Source organism: Solanum verrucosum, unplaced genomic scaffold, assembly GCF_900185275.1.
Source record: "Solanum verrucosum unplaced genomic scaffold, falcon-dt-bn FXZP01000177.1, whole genome shotgun sequence".
Classification (NCBI taxonomy): Eukaryota; Viridiplantae; Streptophyta; class Magnoliopsida; order Solanales; family Solanaceae; genus Solanum; species Solanum verrucosum.
Genome location: NW_026020401.1, coordinates 535,263 through 552,567, shown reverse-complemented (window position 1 = coordinate 552,567; position 17,305 = coordinate 535,263). Strand labels below are relative to the sequence as shown.

The following is a 17,305-nucleotide window of genomic DNA, read 5'->3' as shown; positions in this document are numbered from 1 at the left end:
TTAAAAAGAAGTATTCCTAGTAGATTTGGTGACTAAAACTTAGTGCCACTACGACGATATATACAAAGATCAAGAAAGGTGTCTTCCAATATGCTCAATAATGTTTTTTTTATTTGACTTCTTACTCAATGTTCGCTATCCGTATTAAAGCATGACTAAATCTGAATACATGTCATGAAAATACTTCCTAACAAATGCGACATATTCAAGGAGATTCGAGTTCGAAACTTTGCAACAATCCTCGTTGGTCGCAATGATATATTCTTGATTGTAGGCTAAGAATTAATATACATAACAAAAATAACGATAAAGAATTCACATAATGGCAGAAAACAAGAAAGGTGTCTTCCACTATATATATGAAACAACTATATTCTACTTGTTAAATTTGTAGCCCAAAAAATACATTAAAAAATACAGAGTAATAAGATGAAGCATTTTCAACACATCCGCCGAATAATTGAACTATTACGTAATTAATTTCTGTCTTAATCCATTTTGTCATAAGAATTCTTTTTTATACTCTCTTTGTCCAATAATATTATCTACTAGTATTGACTTTACACACTTCTTAAGAATCTATAAATAGAAGAGTAATTTTACTATATCATTCTTTAGATATAATTAATACGATATCTTAAAAAATTAATAGAAAAATAATTATAATTAATAATAAGAGTAAACTAGGAACTAATTGTAGAATTATCCATTGATTTCACAAAGTGCATAAGTATTGTTACACATCTCAAAATAATATAGTGGACAACTATTATTGGACGGAAGGAGTAATTTAACAAGGGAAATGTGTCTGATATATATACCCCTCAAATTTGCCAATTAGAACTTATATGCCCATTGTTATGAAAGTGGCTCATATATACCTTTACCGTTATACAAACGGCTTACATATACCCCTACCATTACAAATTAAGCTCACATATACCCTTCATTTACGGAAGTGAAAAAATTAGTTTTAAATTTATAATTTTTACTTTTAATTTTAAAAAGATTCATGTAGGAGTATATATGATCCTTCTAGCAAAGTTCAAGTTATATTTTAATCTTTTCATACATAAATTTTATTTTGACTTCTTTGAATATAATTATTTGAGTTTCTTATCCTTATTTTATCTTTTCCCTTCATTCTTTAGTGTAAAGAAAAAAACTTATTTTTTTGGCTATATTATAATTTAAACTATATTTTCCAGCTATATTGTAATTTAGTTTTTGTATTTGAAAAAAAAATCAGATTATCTATGATAATTTTACAAGAAAATTAGAGAAACATAAATAAGTTTGACCATCAAAATAATAAATTTAAATTAGTTATTAAAACAAAAAAAAAGTAAAAAAAAAAAAAAAAAACACGTGAGGAGGATTAAATATATCCATATGGATTATATTTTTTTAAGAAAAAATAATTAAAAAATTAAATTAAAATTATTTATTTCACTTCCATTAGAGGAGAAGAATATATGTGTGGCATTTGTATAACAATAGGCGTATATATAAGTCACTTTCATAAAGAGAAATATCAGCTTTAAATGATAAAATTGAGAGGTATACCAGACCTTTTTCATATAACTATATTATGAAAAGTAATTAATTACTCTTTTTCATATGAAAGAAAGTTGGATCGATAGAGATGGATGCAATGTTATGTTATTGGGTCCATATGAATTTAATGCTTTCAATGAAATGCCGTAAATTTAAGTGTAAAGATCTATTAAATTGTGATAAATAATACTCCCTCATTTTTATTTATATGTTACTATTTTTTACTTTGTGTATTAAGAAAAAGAAATTAAGTAAGTTTATTATTCTACCATTATCTAATTTTTCTTTTAAGTTAATTTTTTAATCAATAAATATGAATTAATTTATTTTGATTAATTAATTTGATCAATGGACATGAATTATTCACTTAGTTTTTCTTTGTTGATCAAATGTATATTTTCAAGGCTAATAACTCACAAAGATAAAATAGGAAGAATATTGTTTTTTGTGCATTAATTTTATGAAATAACAAGTATTATAGAATAACTATTTATAGTAATGATGACATATAAAAATGATGCTGAGTATGTTTTTAATGATGTAAAACAAAATATGATTGCCCTAAAGTGTGTGCCCATATTTTTTATTCAAAAAATTTCGAGAAATAATCAAACAAAATATTTAATAAATAATTTATTCAATAAGTATAAATAACAAATCTCAAATTCAATAAATTGTGATCAAATTCTAAAATAGAATTCATATATGGAAGTTTAAATTTTAAATCTATCTCGGATAGCAATTAATAACATATCTCAAATTCAATAAATTTTGATCAAATTCTAAAATAGAATTCATGTGTAGAAGTTTAAATTTTTTATTTGTCTCTAGCCCGGTACTAATTAATAACATATCTCAAATTCAGTAAATTGTGATCAAATTCTAAAATAAAATTTATATATAGAAGTTTAAATTTTAGATCCCTTTCTAGTTGGGTACTAGTTAATACTCCTTTCATCCAATAATAGTTGTCCACTATACTATTTTAGGATGCCCATCAATATTTGTCCATTTTATAAAATTAATGGATAATTTTACATATAGTTTCTAATTTGCCATTATCATTAATTATAGTCATTACTCTATTACATTTTTCAAGATATTGTATTTATTATATTCAAAAATGTGATACAGTAAAATTACCTTTCTATATATAGTTTCTTTAAAAATCTGCAAAGTCAATAATGAACAAGTATGATTGTTACATTTTTTAAGATATTGTATTGATTATATTCAAAATGTGATAGAGTAAAATTACCTTTCTATTTATAGTTTGTTTAAAAATCTGCAAAGTCAATAATGAACGAGTATGATCGGAAAGAGGGAGTACCATAGGTTGACAACCTAATGTCATTATTGAAGAGTAAATGTTAAGTCATATCGATGTGTGGTCCTATATGATATAAATATATATAATTTATATTGACAACTCAATTTCTTGCATTATAATTTTTAGGTAGAGGCTCCCACTTGCAACTAATCTTCCTTTACACCTAATACCAAACAAATAGGTTTTGACATAACTCCACAATAATTTTCTTCTTTTGTTATAAATATGATGCTAAGTGGTAGCACAATTACATACGAAATATTATCAAAAACAAATAAATTAAAGTACTTCCTTTGCTTGACTTGAAAGTTTTCAAAGTTATCAATATATAATAGAGCTAGTCTTTCAAATTGTGGCATCATGAGAAGGTGAGTTTTGAGCAAGATGGAGAAGCAGGGTACGTGCTTTACTAACTCATACATTACGGTCTCTAAGATTAGTTAGAGTCGCATTCAAAAGGACTGCGTAATCTTATTATATGTATATATATTTTAAAACTTTTCACGTATCTATATGTAGGAGTGTATCCAAGATTAAAATTGACAAGTTTAAACCATTCAATCTGTTGCATTATAAACTTAGAAATTTAATATTTTCCTACATTTTGGTAAGTAATATTGTACATGTATATCAAACTCGTTTAATGTATGGTGCGTCTATCTCTCTATATACATAATTTGAGTCGAAAGCAATATGTTAAATTAAACTCACAATACCGTCCTAAAATCTGATGTAGTTTGACGGGATATAAAGTTGCTAAGAAATATGAGAAAAATTTACAATGTTCCAGAAATTATCCTTTTAAAAGAAGAGTACACTTTGTAGACTCCTCGTTAAATAAATGAGATTCAATATGGATAAAATATTTATAATGTCATTAAACAATTGTCAAATAAGAAAATATATTGTTCTTTCTGAAAATGATTAAACAGAAAAACGTGTCACATAAATTGGGACCAGGAAAAGTAATTCTAATATATGTTGTTCCATGTGTTAAATGAGTTAGTTCTTCATGTGCCCATCTTCCCCATCATGACCACTCAACCTTATTCTCTTTACCATCGACGTGCCAATGCATTTGCAACTAGCTCTCCTCCCTGTTGACAAGTAAGTGATTTTCTTCATTTTTCATATATATATATATATATATATACTAAGCTTTTAATGATCACGTATAATTTTCAAGAAAAAAATTCCTGCAATGGTAATGTTGTTGCTCCGTATCGTTTATAAATTTTTTTTCATTATTTTTAATATGACTTTTTCATTTTGTATTTTTTTCATATTGATTTTCGTACTTATTTTGTTATGCTTAATAACTTGAGTCGGGGATTCTTTAGTAACAACCTCGATCTATACTCTCATCAGATGGAAATAAGATTGCATGTACATCATTTTTACGGATTACGATAACTTATGAGATTACATTGGATATGTTATCGACTTAAGTAATGGAAATGTAATATTAATGTACGCCTAGTTCTGCTTCAAGGTGATCTCTTGTATCCATTAGCGAGTGTTTTCCAAATTGCATATTATTTTAATAGATCAATATAATGTTTAAGTTCATTATTATAATTAATAATTTGGAAAGATGTAATTGGGATTATAAAATTAAGGATTGGGATTATTTGATAATCAGAAATTAACTTGGTGGAAGCTAGAGAATCTGCACCGCCCAGGCCACATTGATGGCATAAAAATATGTATGAATATAAAATAAAGGGAAAAGTAGAGTTTAATTTCTTAATAATTGGATGATACATTATAAACCACAAGTACTATTTACTTTAAATCCAGTGCTTTGTGAAATAACTTTCCACCTACTAGGACCAAAATTTAAGAAAAATAAAATTTGCAAATTGCAATTATAATATTGCTTAAAATTGAAATTTTTTTTTCATATAGATCTAGGTCTAACGTTCACTGATTAACTAAATTTTGATATGTTTTCATTGTGTTTAGTCTAATCAAGTTGCATTACGACAAATCCAACTTAAATGTGAAATATTATGCAGTTTGATTTTAATTAATTATTGATGTTACTTAATTGGTTTACAAAATTTTAGTGTATTCATTCATAAAAAAAAATAATCCTTATCTGATTCTTGAACATCCTTCGTGAAATCTTTTACTTCGTTACTGTTTATATGTACATAAATTTTGTTTTATGAAAAAATTAAAAGTCTCATTTAATATATTTATTATAATAAATATTATAATATAGTCTAGTGTTTGAATAGTGTTTTCTCACCGGTTTTCACTCATGTTCGATACAGGAGTTTGATTAAATTTGAATTATGGAGCTCACTGTTTAGGAGTGACACGTTTTCAACCGAATTTTATATCTTTTCCATAAATTAAAACCCGATATCTCTAATTAAGAATGAACAATTCAGGTTGAATTTGAACTAGTGTTTCCATCGCATATCACTAGAAGACAGGCTTACATAATCAAATTCTTTGTTATTTTTGTGCTTCAAACTTTTCGTATTAGTAGAGTGGAAATCATATTACATTCATATGTATTTACAGGCGGGCTACGATAAAATTTTATGAGTTTTAAATTGTGGAATTTTCGTACGTATATTAGGATAGAATCGTCCAAATTATGAAATATAATAATAATTTATATATTTATAAAACTTAGTAAGAATTTAAAATGTGTAGCAGAATACATTATATTCATCGGCAAGCAAAATATATTATATTTGTATGCATGCAAATGCATTATATTCATTCATTGTGCAACACTTAGCTAGCGTTTGGCCATGGATTTCCAAATATTTTTGGCAAATATTATTTGGGTGAAATTTCACCATGTGTTTGACCATAGTATTTGAGAAACATATTTCACTTTTTTAGGAAATATAATTTATATCCATAAGTTTTAAAACTATCAAAACTAACCATTTGTTTGTATTACAAGTCAATTGGATCTTCGTTGTAACAAATAACAAGTAGTGTCCTTAAACATTGGAGCAATAATGTGGTAGTTCGGAGTGAGTGCAACAAGCATAATTCATACATCGTGAAGTAGACAAAACACATGACTTTGTTACACTAAGCCGATTGTTCATCATTTTCATCAACAATCATATAATCACTTTCATATTCACTAAAATATTCCATCACTACTTTGGTGTTCACGTAAAAAATTATGTAATAAAATGCAAAAAATTACTATAGAGGTGTTTTTGTAAAAGATAAAAGTTTGGTATAGAATTTAAATTTTTTAAAAGATTCCAAATAATGAGATTTGATCCAAATGCTAGTTTTTTCTAGTATTTGAAAATTTGAGTTATTTGTCAAAAATATTAGCCAAATAATGACAAATTATATGGACAAACACTATTTGTCAAATTTTCCCCCAATTTTTACTTGGAAAATCTATGGCAAAACGGATCCTTATATTCAGGGATAAATTTAATTTTTGTGTTTTATGGATTTAAATTCGTAATTTGACCACTTTCATCAACTTGATTTATTCGATTCAGAATCAACTATTTCCTTTATTTTACATAGCCTAGCCAATAATATTGGATACACCCATGCTTTAATATTTTAAGAGACACACGTATATGTTAATCATTATTCCTAATTAAAAATCATCTCAACCACCATTAAAAAACACTTTGTATGTCATTGTATTATACCAGATATATTTGTATTTATGCTAGAAATAAGGAGATATGTGTATTGGGTGTATTTAATACTAAACCTATACTCTTACCATTTTAAAAAAATAAAATATCACTATTTTAGGATATATTGGGGCTATGTTTGTTGTGTCATGTGATTTTCCTTTTAAATTTTCGAACGATGAGTTCAATACTAATTATAATTAGTGTAAATACAATATATATATATATATATATATATATATATATATTATTTATATTTATATTTATAATATATAAGAAGAGCGAATAAGCACACTTTTCTCTGTCAACACGTGTGCTTACGTGAAAATACACTCAATTTAAGGATTATTTTTGTCATTCTATGCTTTACTTTACATAAGTGTCGAGTACCTCAATACTACGAAATCAGTTAATAGCCTCCACGTGGGCCGGACGATGAAGGTACTTGAGTAAATAAATCAAAATAGAGGGTTGCTTTATGGTATTTCGTACTTTTCAAACTTGAAAAATGATTGTACTTGCCTGCTTTATAAATGTACTTCCTTTTTGTTGGACACAAAAACCAATTGCTTTTTTTCCTCTTTTACGGCTAGCTTTAATTGTGTGGGCCCTATTATTACTTTTATACACCATTTCATTTTTCCTTGCATTGTTCTTATATTTTATTATTTCCAATTTCTATCCTCCGGGGATCTTTGAATATTATTTATTAATTAATTCATTCATTAATAAATTATTTATATTGTTTCTTCGATTTTAATTGTTTCATCTATTTTTTTCGGAAAAGGGACAAATATACCCCCAAACTATCATAAATGGTATGTCAATACCCTCCGTTATACTTTAAGGTTGTATATGCCCTTACCGTCATTCTTTGGGTTGTATATATCCTTGAATCTAACGGATGGACACGTGGCATCATCTAAATGATTTACCTGATTTTATTTATTTATTTATCCAAAAAAATTGAAAACCCACCCATTTTCTATACTTTACCCACCCATGGCCCAAATTAAAATATCATGACATTTAAAACTAAAAATAAAAAAACATAGCTTTTCATCTTCATTAAAAATCAAATAAAAGGAGAAGTGTTCTTCAATTCATTTTCCAAATCTCACAAACAAAAACCTAGAAGCATATTATTTCAATCAAAATCAAGAAATCAATTTCATTTTTTTTTTTGGTTCAAATCAATTTATTATTTGTTGAAAGGGGTTGAGAAAATACTACCACCATTGATGGACAAAGCTTCAAGCTTTAAAGTGGGTCTACATTCAAATCGAAAATTTCAAGCTCAAATCAATTTGTTATTGTTAAAAGGGTTTGAGAAAATACAATCACCATTGATGGACAAAGCTTCAAGCTTTAAAGTGGGTCTACATTCAAATCGAAAATTTCAAGCTCAAATCAATTTGTTATTGTTAAAAGGGTTTGAGAAAATACAATCACCATTGATGGACAAAGCTTCAAGCTTTAAAGTGGGTCTACAATCAAATCAAAAATTTCAAGCTCAAATTGATTTGTTATTATTGAAATGTGTTGAAAATATTTTTGAAATAGATGATGTATAAAACACCCAATAACCTAGATTCCTATTGTGCTAAATGCTAAATGAAGATGAATTTAAATTTTTTTTGTTTAGCAAGCATAAAGCTACATATTTAAAAATTTTGAAAGACACAAAATTCACATAACTTGCAGGGTTGTTAGTGAAAGTGAAGAAAATAGTAGTTTTAGTGAACAAGTCATCTTCTTCCTTGAAAGATGAGTTCTTGATTCCATGGTTATGGTGGGTTGAGAAGAATAAAGGGATGATTTTTGATGAAAATGAAGAGTGGATTTTAGCACCACCCATTTTGGTTGTGGGTCGGGTGGATTTTTAATTTTTGGGTAAAAAATAAAGGACAAATTACATAATTACACTCCTTTACTTACCTTAATATCCATTTATCCCTACTTATTTCAAAAATTTCAAAAATCCCTTATTTACCTATGTATCCCGCATGTATCCCGTGCACAATGTTATGTATCCCATTGTGTGGAATGCATCAAACTCTATGTATCCCGTGCACAACGCTATGTATCCCGTGCACAACGCTATGTATCCCGCTATGTGGAATGTATCAAGCCTAATGTATCCCGTGCACAACGCTATGTATCTCGTTATGTGGAATGTATCAAACCTAATGTATCCCGTGCACAACGCTATGTATCCCGCAAACATCATTTTTAAGGGATTTTTGGTAAATAGAAAACAAAAAGGAATAAGATGTTATTTAGTACTTATAATATGTGGTTCCTATAATTTATACAAAAATAAATAAAATTGGGTAAATCATTTAGATGATGCCACGTGTCCATCCGTTGGATTCAAGGATATATACAACCTAAAAGAATGACGGTAAGGGCATATACAACCTTAAAGTATAACGGAGGGTATTGACATACCATTTATGATAGTTCGGAGGTATATTTGTCATTTTTCCCTTTTTTTTTTGCACGAAGTGTTAAATATGAAGAATATTTTTAAATTTTGTAGTCTTAAATTTAAATTATATCACATATATTAAAGTAAAAAGTATTTCTAATTTTATAATCACAGATACGCTATGTAAAAAATTAAAATTAAGAAGTAATTTTCTTTTTTAAGTGAAATAAAAAAAAACATGTTCAAATAAATTGATACGGAAGGAGTCATATTTAAAAAATAGAATAAATATGTGATATTATTAGAAAGAGCTTTAATATATATTTTAAAAATTATTTTGTCTTCCGTATATTATTTTGTGCATATATGTGGAGTTTAAAGTTTTTAACATTTTAATATAGAAATATGATTATTTGAAAATTTTAGTACTTTCTTCATTTAAATTTTTTCTTGTTTTTCTTTTAATTTGTTCTATATTTAAAAATTACATAAAAAGTACTTAAAATCACAATGTAATAATATAAGCTATTAAAAAAACCATAATTAAAAATCATAAAAGAAATTTTATTGACTCTTTAATTCCATATTGAAACAAAAGAAGTTTGTTTGAAAATAACATAAAAAGTACTGTAAATTAAAGTAAAATAACAACTAAAAATATTTAAGAATCATATAAGAAATTTAGTTCACTTTCGTAAAAGTACCTACGTCACATAAAATGGAACAGAAAGAGTAATATATATTATTTGAAAATGATATAAGAAGTGCTATAAATCACAATAAATTAACAACTTCAAAATATATATAACAAAATCACATACAAAAAATTATATAACTCTCCAAATTTCATCGGTGTCACATAAATTGAAACAAAAAACTACTCCCAATTTATGTGACTTACTTTCCTTTTTAGTCAATGCCAAAAGAATGTCACATTTCTATATTAAGTAACAACTTGACTATAAAATATTTATTTTATCTTTAATGAAATAATTTACAATCATACAAATTTATATAATTCATTTTGGACCACAAGTTTTAAAAGTCTTCATTTCTTTCTTAAACTCGGTGGCGAATCTAACTACCTCACATAAAATGAGACGGAGGAAGTAATATATATTGGGCCCGCGCTGGCGCGGAAACCTAATATCTAGTATATAATAAGCCACAATGCAACTATCATTGTAACTATCTTGTTAACTTTCAACCAAAAGCTAACAAGATTTTTAGTTACATATTTATTATTTAGTTAAATAATAAATATGTCATTGTATGACCTATTTATTACTAATTCCTTTTGAATTTGTTAAATTTTGATCTGACACATAGTTTACGAAAGTAAATTAGATTTTGAGAAAAAACATTAAGTGATACTTGAAGTTGTCCCAGATTTTCAAAAAGACACATTAACTTTGCGTGCGTCCTATTACCCCACAAAACATTCAAAATCACAATAAATACACATTTTTTACACAATATTTCCACTTTGGACAAAAATATCTTTGGAATGTGCAATTTCTTAAAAACAAAAAGTCGGACCCATTATTGATGTATTGAAGGATGCTTTGGTAATTTCCTATGATGAATTCGTTTTGTTTGTTTCTTTTAAATTTATTTTACTATACTAAATAGTTCTATAAAATATTATGAATCACGATAATTAATTACTTGAATATTTAAAAGATATAAAAATATATAAAAGATCTGATTGACTCTTCAAATTTTACCGGTGACACATAAATTGGGACAAATGAAATAATATATATTATTTGAAAATTTCTTAGAAAGTACTATAAATTACAGTAATTAACAGCTAGAAATATTTCAAAGACAAAAAAAATTGATTGAATCTCAAATTTTTTTTACTACTACATAAATTGAGAAAGAAGAAATGACCTCTATTATTTGAAAATGGCATAAAAGTATTACAAATCATATAATAAGAATTAACAATTTAAAAATTTAAAAGACTTTAATGCTTTATACTTATTCTATTTCCACTTTGGAAAAAAATATCCTCCCAATATGCATATTTTTTTAAAACAAAAAGTGGGACCCATTATTGATGTATTCAAGGATGCTTTGGTAATTTTCCTATGATGAATTCGTTTTGTTTGTTGTTTAATTTTTTTAAAATAATTGTATAAAATATTATAAATCACAATAATTATTTACTTAAATATTCAAAAGATATAAAAATATGTAAAAGATCTGATTAACTCTTCAAATTTTTTCGGTGACACATAAATTGGACAAATGAAATAATATATATTATTTGAAAATTACTTAGAAAGTACAATAATTTACAATAATTAACAATAGAATATTTTAAAGACAAAAAAAATTGATTGAATCTCCAAATTTTATTAATACCACATAAATTGAGAAAGAAGAAATAACCTTTATTATTTCAAAATTGCGTAAAAGATATTACAAATCATACAACAATAATTACAATTTAGAATGTTAAAAGACATAAATTTTTTTTTACCATAGTTAACAATAATTAAAAATTTAAACTATTTTAAATTAATATTAAAGTTTGATTAACTCTTTAATTTTATATTTGTCACATAAATTGAAACAAAAAATAATACATATTGGGCCCGTGCTAGCACGGACTCCAATGTCTAGTATATATATATATATATAGTTGGATAGCCTTAATTAATATGAATTCAAAGATATCTATCGAAAGTATTTCTCTCCTTTAAGTCCTTTTCCCTACTTAAAATATCTTCATCAGTTAATTTGTATTTGGACAATATCTATCTCAATGTTTGCCCTACTCTTTTTTATTTCTTCTTTTTGGATGTTTTCTTTGCTCAGTCAGCATATATTTTTTTTAGATAGTGTTTGATCATATATTTTGTATTAAATATAAAAAAATTAGTTTTATTTCTATTCTAATCCATGGCAGTTGAAAGCCTCGTGAAACTGAGATCTGTCCATGCAAGAAGACAAAAAAAAAATCTGACTGCTAAAATGGACAATAGTTCTCTCTTTCTTTTTTTCTTTTTTTTCTTTTTTCACTTTTGCTAATAAACTTTAGTATATAAATTGTCGCATTTTTGGCATGTTACTATTTTCTTTTCCTTATTACATTTAAAAATTCCAACTGTATTTACATAATAGAAGCAAAATAACAACAATACATAATGAATAGTGATTATATGATTGTTAAAATTAAGCAAAATAAAAACAAAATTTGACCAAAAAACTAGTCAACTTGATTATGTAATGAGTTAATAAAGGGATACACATCAAAAAGTTTAAGATGATTCATTTTCAGGTTTATTAATTATTAGAAAGTATCATTTCATGAAATTCAACTTATACAGACCCTATTAGAGATTTCTCCATTTTCATAGTTTGAACCTACTTTTGATTACCGGTATTATACTGACATGTACCTATAAACAAATCCGTGTAACAAATATTTTCCTAAAAGATTGATTTATTGTCCTGTAGTAATTGATTCCTCTGCCATTTCGTTGAAATACTATAAGTACTCTAGTAATTAATTCATGAAAATGTTGAAGGGTCACCATCATTTTGTATGTATTTTTATTTTGGTAAGGGAAGGCGAAATAGGACAGGAGGTTACAAGATGGATAATCGTCATAAATCAAATTGAGGTACTAAGATTCCCGTATCATTTGTCAAATCTTGCTTCCTGTTTCACAATTAATAAATATAACAACCCTCAACTTCATTTTATGTATAGACAAGTCCAAATTTATGTTTCAAATTACAAAGAAGGAGAAAATTCATTCAAGGAAAAATATTAAATTAGTATGAACATGTTGAATGAGGCATTAATTTCCCAAGAAAATCAGAACCCTCAATTTCCAAAAGCTCTTCTCTATAATCTATATGTTGGTCATTTTCTATCCAGATGGAGTGCCAGGTTACTATATATTATGTATTTTATTTTCTAAAATTTTCAAGTTTGAGTGTAGAAATTTAGATTTTATGTATTGTTCTTGGTGTCATAAAACAGTAAAGCTTGTTTTTAATTATAGTATGTCTTCAAATTATTCACTGTTATGCAAATTTGAGTAAATTTGCACTTAAATCTTCATGCCTGTGATCAGTGGTGGAGCTACAGGGGCAGAAGGCCCGAAAATCATATTGTACAATAAGGTCAAAATGTATTATATTGTTACGTTTATATAGTAAATGATGAACTCTTGGTGAAAATCCTGCCTCAGTCGTTGCTTATGATCCTTTTCAGTAAAATCAATAGAACCAATATTTAGAGATTTCTTCATAGTCTTATTAAGATTGGTAATGTAAGACCTAGCCCCCTTGCTTGTACTTATCCTATTGAGGATTTTTATGTTAATAAAAGATCGCTAAACGCTCTGTGTAGTGGTATAAATTCAAGAAAAAAAATGAATCAGAATTCTTTTTCTGGACTATTTACATAGCAGAATTGACCTTATGATTCTCTAATTGTCTGCCTATTCCATTCGATGAATCTCATGCTCAGAAATAGTTAGTATGTTCATTAGATATCAGTCTTATGGAGATTGTAGTGTTTTACTTCCTTTGAAGTGGTAATAATGCAGAATAACATGAACTCAGTGGGAGGGTATGAGACATTTTAGAAGTTACCAAATTGTGCAATATAGCCTATGATACATGTTATGGAAGGCATAATGCAATTATACGAGCATTATTGTTAGATTCAATTATAAACATTTTCATAATTGCAGGATGTGGGAATTCTCTGTTGGTTTGTACATGATCAACGTCTGGCCAGATTCGTTACTCCTAACGGCTGCTTATGGTGTGGTGGAGTCTGGTTCAACGGCATTGTTTGGTCCTCTCATTGGACAGTGGGTGGATAGGTTAACATATGTTAAGGTTCGTACTCATTCATTCTTAACAGTCCCCTGCACATGATTGATAAAGATCCAATTTAAAATATAGAACATTTTTCCGATAATTGCTATGGTAATTGTCATATACTAAAGGTTATTCATCATTCATACCACAACAACAACTATGCCTCAACAACACCATTCATATTGATATGTAAATGGTATATATGAATCAAGAGGTCAAAAAATGCTTTAGAGATATGTAAGTAAATTGTGCTTTAGTGAAGCAAAATCACAAGACGCATTGGAAATCCACTTTAGTACTGTATTTTGATGAAAGGAACAAAAACTTCTGCTTATGCAAAGGGGTAACAATATGGGGTCGAGTAACCAATCGTTGACATGCATGGTTTAGTAGATATTGCGTACTATTCTGCATACCAAACATTTCGTGGTAGCAGGAGTACTCAGACACGCAAAAAGTTTCTAACAATTATTTTTATATTTCAAGACGTGATCGCATAATGTTCACTTTTGATTAGGAATACAATCTTTGCACTTTGTTGCAGGTTCTCCAACTTTGGTTGCTAAGCCAAAACATCTCATTTATTGTTGCTGGAGGTGCAGTCATTGCTCTTTTAGTCCGTGCAGACTTGATATTGGTCAATCTTACGGCATTTATCTCACTTGTAAGTTTAATTTATATATCCGGAGCTGTTGGTGTGCTTTCATCTCTTGCCGGAACCATCTTGATCGAAAGAGAATGGTGAGACATCTGTAATTTTAAAGTGTGCGCCATCCTTTTCTTGAAATTTTTATTCATAATTTAGTTTGGATGTGTTTACAATTAACTGAACTTTATTGGCAGGGTAGTCGTAATATCAGAAGGGCATCCTCCTGGGCTGTTAACAAAGATGAATTCAATCATAAGACGAATAGATTTGATTTGCAAGCTATTCGCTCCGGTGATAACTGGCTTCATTATCAGCTTTGTTTCTCTAACTGCATCAGCCATGACTCTAGCTCTTTGGAATGTTATATCCGTTTTCTTGGAATACTGGCTTCTTACATCTGTATACAATGGGATTCCAGCTCTAAGTGAAAGCAGCCTGAGGAGGGCCTCAAGATCTTCGCCAGAGCATTCGGATTTAAGCCCCACTATTTCTCATGAACAGAAAAGCACGTTTCACTTGGATAGAATTGGATTGGAGCAATCTGAAAATCTCTGGAGGAAAATAGTCGGTTCGATGTCAAGATTACCTTGCCTTTCTGCATGGAAAGTGTACTTGCAGCAAGATGTAGTCCTCCCAGGGCTAGCCCTTGCCTTGCTTTTTTTTCACCGTACTCAGGTGAAACTTAGTAATGTTACTCGTTATTATGCAATTGACCTTAAAATCATTTGCAACAATCATCCTTGAAATTAACAACTGCACCAGCCTCCCGGTGCTTTTGCCATTTTGCCTGAGAAGGGTTTTAACATTACCTAGGAAAACTTTTAACTTTCTACTAAAATGTCTGATACATAATATACCAAGGGCATATTGATCACTTTTTCGTCTAATTTGTGCCACAGCTTTGGAACATTGATGACTGCTACGCTTGAATGGGAAGGAATTCCGGCATATGTCATTGGAATTGCACGTGGAGTAAGCGCAACAATAGGGATAGCTGCAACATTTCTCTACCCAATATTAGAATCACATATTTCAACACTTCGAACAGGCCTTTGGTCAATCTGGTCACAGGTATTAAGCATAGTAAATACTTAAGGAACCAAAATCTGTATGGTGACAGGATATGATGAGAAGTTGCTAAGAAATTTACGGTGTAATCATTGAATGTTCTGAATTATAAGTTGGTTATATTCTGTTACCTATGCAGTGGACTTTCCTGTTGATATGTGTAGCTTCAATATGGGTCCATAAGAAATTTCTATCAGCATTTATGCTTATGGCTGGTGTGGCTGCATCGCGTTTGGGTTTGTGGATGTTTGACTTAGCGGCCATTCAGCAAATGCAGGTGAGGATGCTAAAACATTTCTGCTAGCTTTCGTTGAAGAGATTTGTCATCTTCATCGTTTCTCTTGATAGCGATTTACATTATATGGCATCTTCATTTCTGGACTTGGACAGGATCATGTCCCTGAAAGTGATCGCTGTGTGGTAGGAGGAGTTCAAAACTCACTACAGTCTTTCCTGGAATTGATGACTTATCTCTCGGGCATAATCATATCTAATCCCCAGGTGATGATCATTTTAGATTTTCATGAATCACTCATTATTATTTCAATCCGGAGAGGCATTTTTAGAACTCATTATTCCCTCGAAGCTGTAACGTGACTTAGAAGTGCTTCACAAAAGAAACTAGGACTTGATAGTGAATAAGAGATTTAAGGAACCTTTTATAGGTAAAGTTCACAACTTCTGTAGAAAGAAGATCTATACAACTTTTCTCTATCAGCCTCAAAGATAAATACTTCTGTTGTTAGCACTTCATTTGCACAACTTCGTAATTTCTGTTTTTGGCGATTATTTTGGAGAGGAACTTGTGAACTCTTGTATATCGATTGAAGCATTTGCTTGGCTAGAGAAATAATAAGAAAATATAATCTATTACCATATTTATCTTTCTCGTAATCAAGAGACGTGATCCTTTGTGTAATCAAAGGTTCTCTTTTGGAAATTTACAGCCTCTCTACCTCCACGAGGTAGGGGTAAGGTCTGCATACACTCTACCCTCCCCAGACTCCACTTATGAGATTACATTGGGTATGTTGTTGTTGTTGTTAGTATTATTTTGTCCTGTGTTAAATACAAGCTCTATCTTTCCATTACATAAAAAGCATTTCTTGTTATTGCATACTTGAAATATGTTTTAACTTGTTTCTTCTGCTGCATTTGATTCAGGATTTCTGGAAGTTGATCCTATTATCTTTCCTTTTAGTGACACTGGCCTCGACGTTATACAGTATACATGTTTATCTGGTTAGGAAGCACCTATTTCACTTTGAGAAGTTCAATTGTTTAGTAAGATCATCTTAGACTCTGCAACGATGAACATGAAAAACAGAACCATAAGCATGTTTCCTTTTTATGAAGCTTGTGGTGGAACAACACGAGGTTTGCTCCTTCCCTCTTGTGTAACTTTTGTGCATCTTGTAAATTACATTTTAGTAGAGAGCTACATGACACAACTTGTATTCAGCAAAGATTGCCTCATAGGCAAATGTCAATGAGAGCCTTTTGTACACCATAAATGTTAATTGTTGCAACTGCTTTTAAGGCAATGCAAGAAATTTTATATTTGAAAAGCTATAACCAAGATTGCTACTATTTGATTTATATTGTACTTCTTCAAGGGTCTATCACTTCGCGGGTGCACATATAAAAACTAGTTCTGGCGCGTGTAACCCAATTTTATTGACCACAAAATTTTAAAGAATTACATAAATATTAGTATTAAGAAACATGTTTGAGTTATAAATTACATACTAAAATCTGTCATTCAAAGTAAT

General features: G+C 28.7%; 2 protein-coding genes across 2 annotated transcripts in view; one reads left to right on the top strand and one right to left on the bottom strand.

The window, feature by feature from the left end:
- LOC125839970 (non-specific lipid-transfer protein 2-like) overlaps nucleotides 1-17,305 on the bottom strand; it is a 554,062-nt gene that overhangs the window by 415,585 nt on the left and 121,172 nt on the right. The gene's annotated exons all lie outside the window — the stretch shown is intronic.
- LOC125839940 (solute carrier family 40 member 2-like) lies at nucleotides 12,755-16,900 on the top strand. Its single transcript, XM_049518902.1, is given in 9 exon segments — nucleotides 12,755-12,872; nucleotides 13,684-13,834; nucleotides 14,361-14,557; nucleotides 14,660-15,122; nucleotides 15,124-15,140; nucleotides 15,365-15,536; nucleotides 15,673-15,810; nucleotides 15,924-16,034; nucleotides 16,698-16,900. Coding segments are annotated over 9 exon segments (1,497 nt in total). The 5' UTR covers nucleotides 12,755-12,759; the 3' UTR covers nucleotides 16,833-16,900.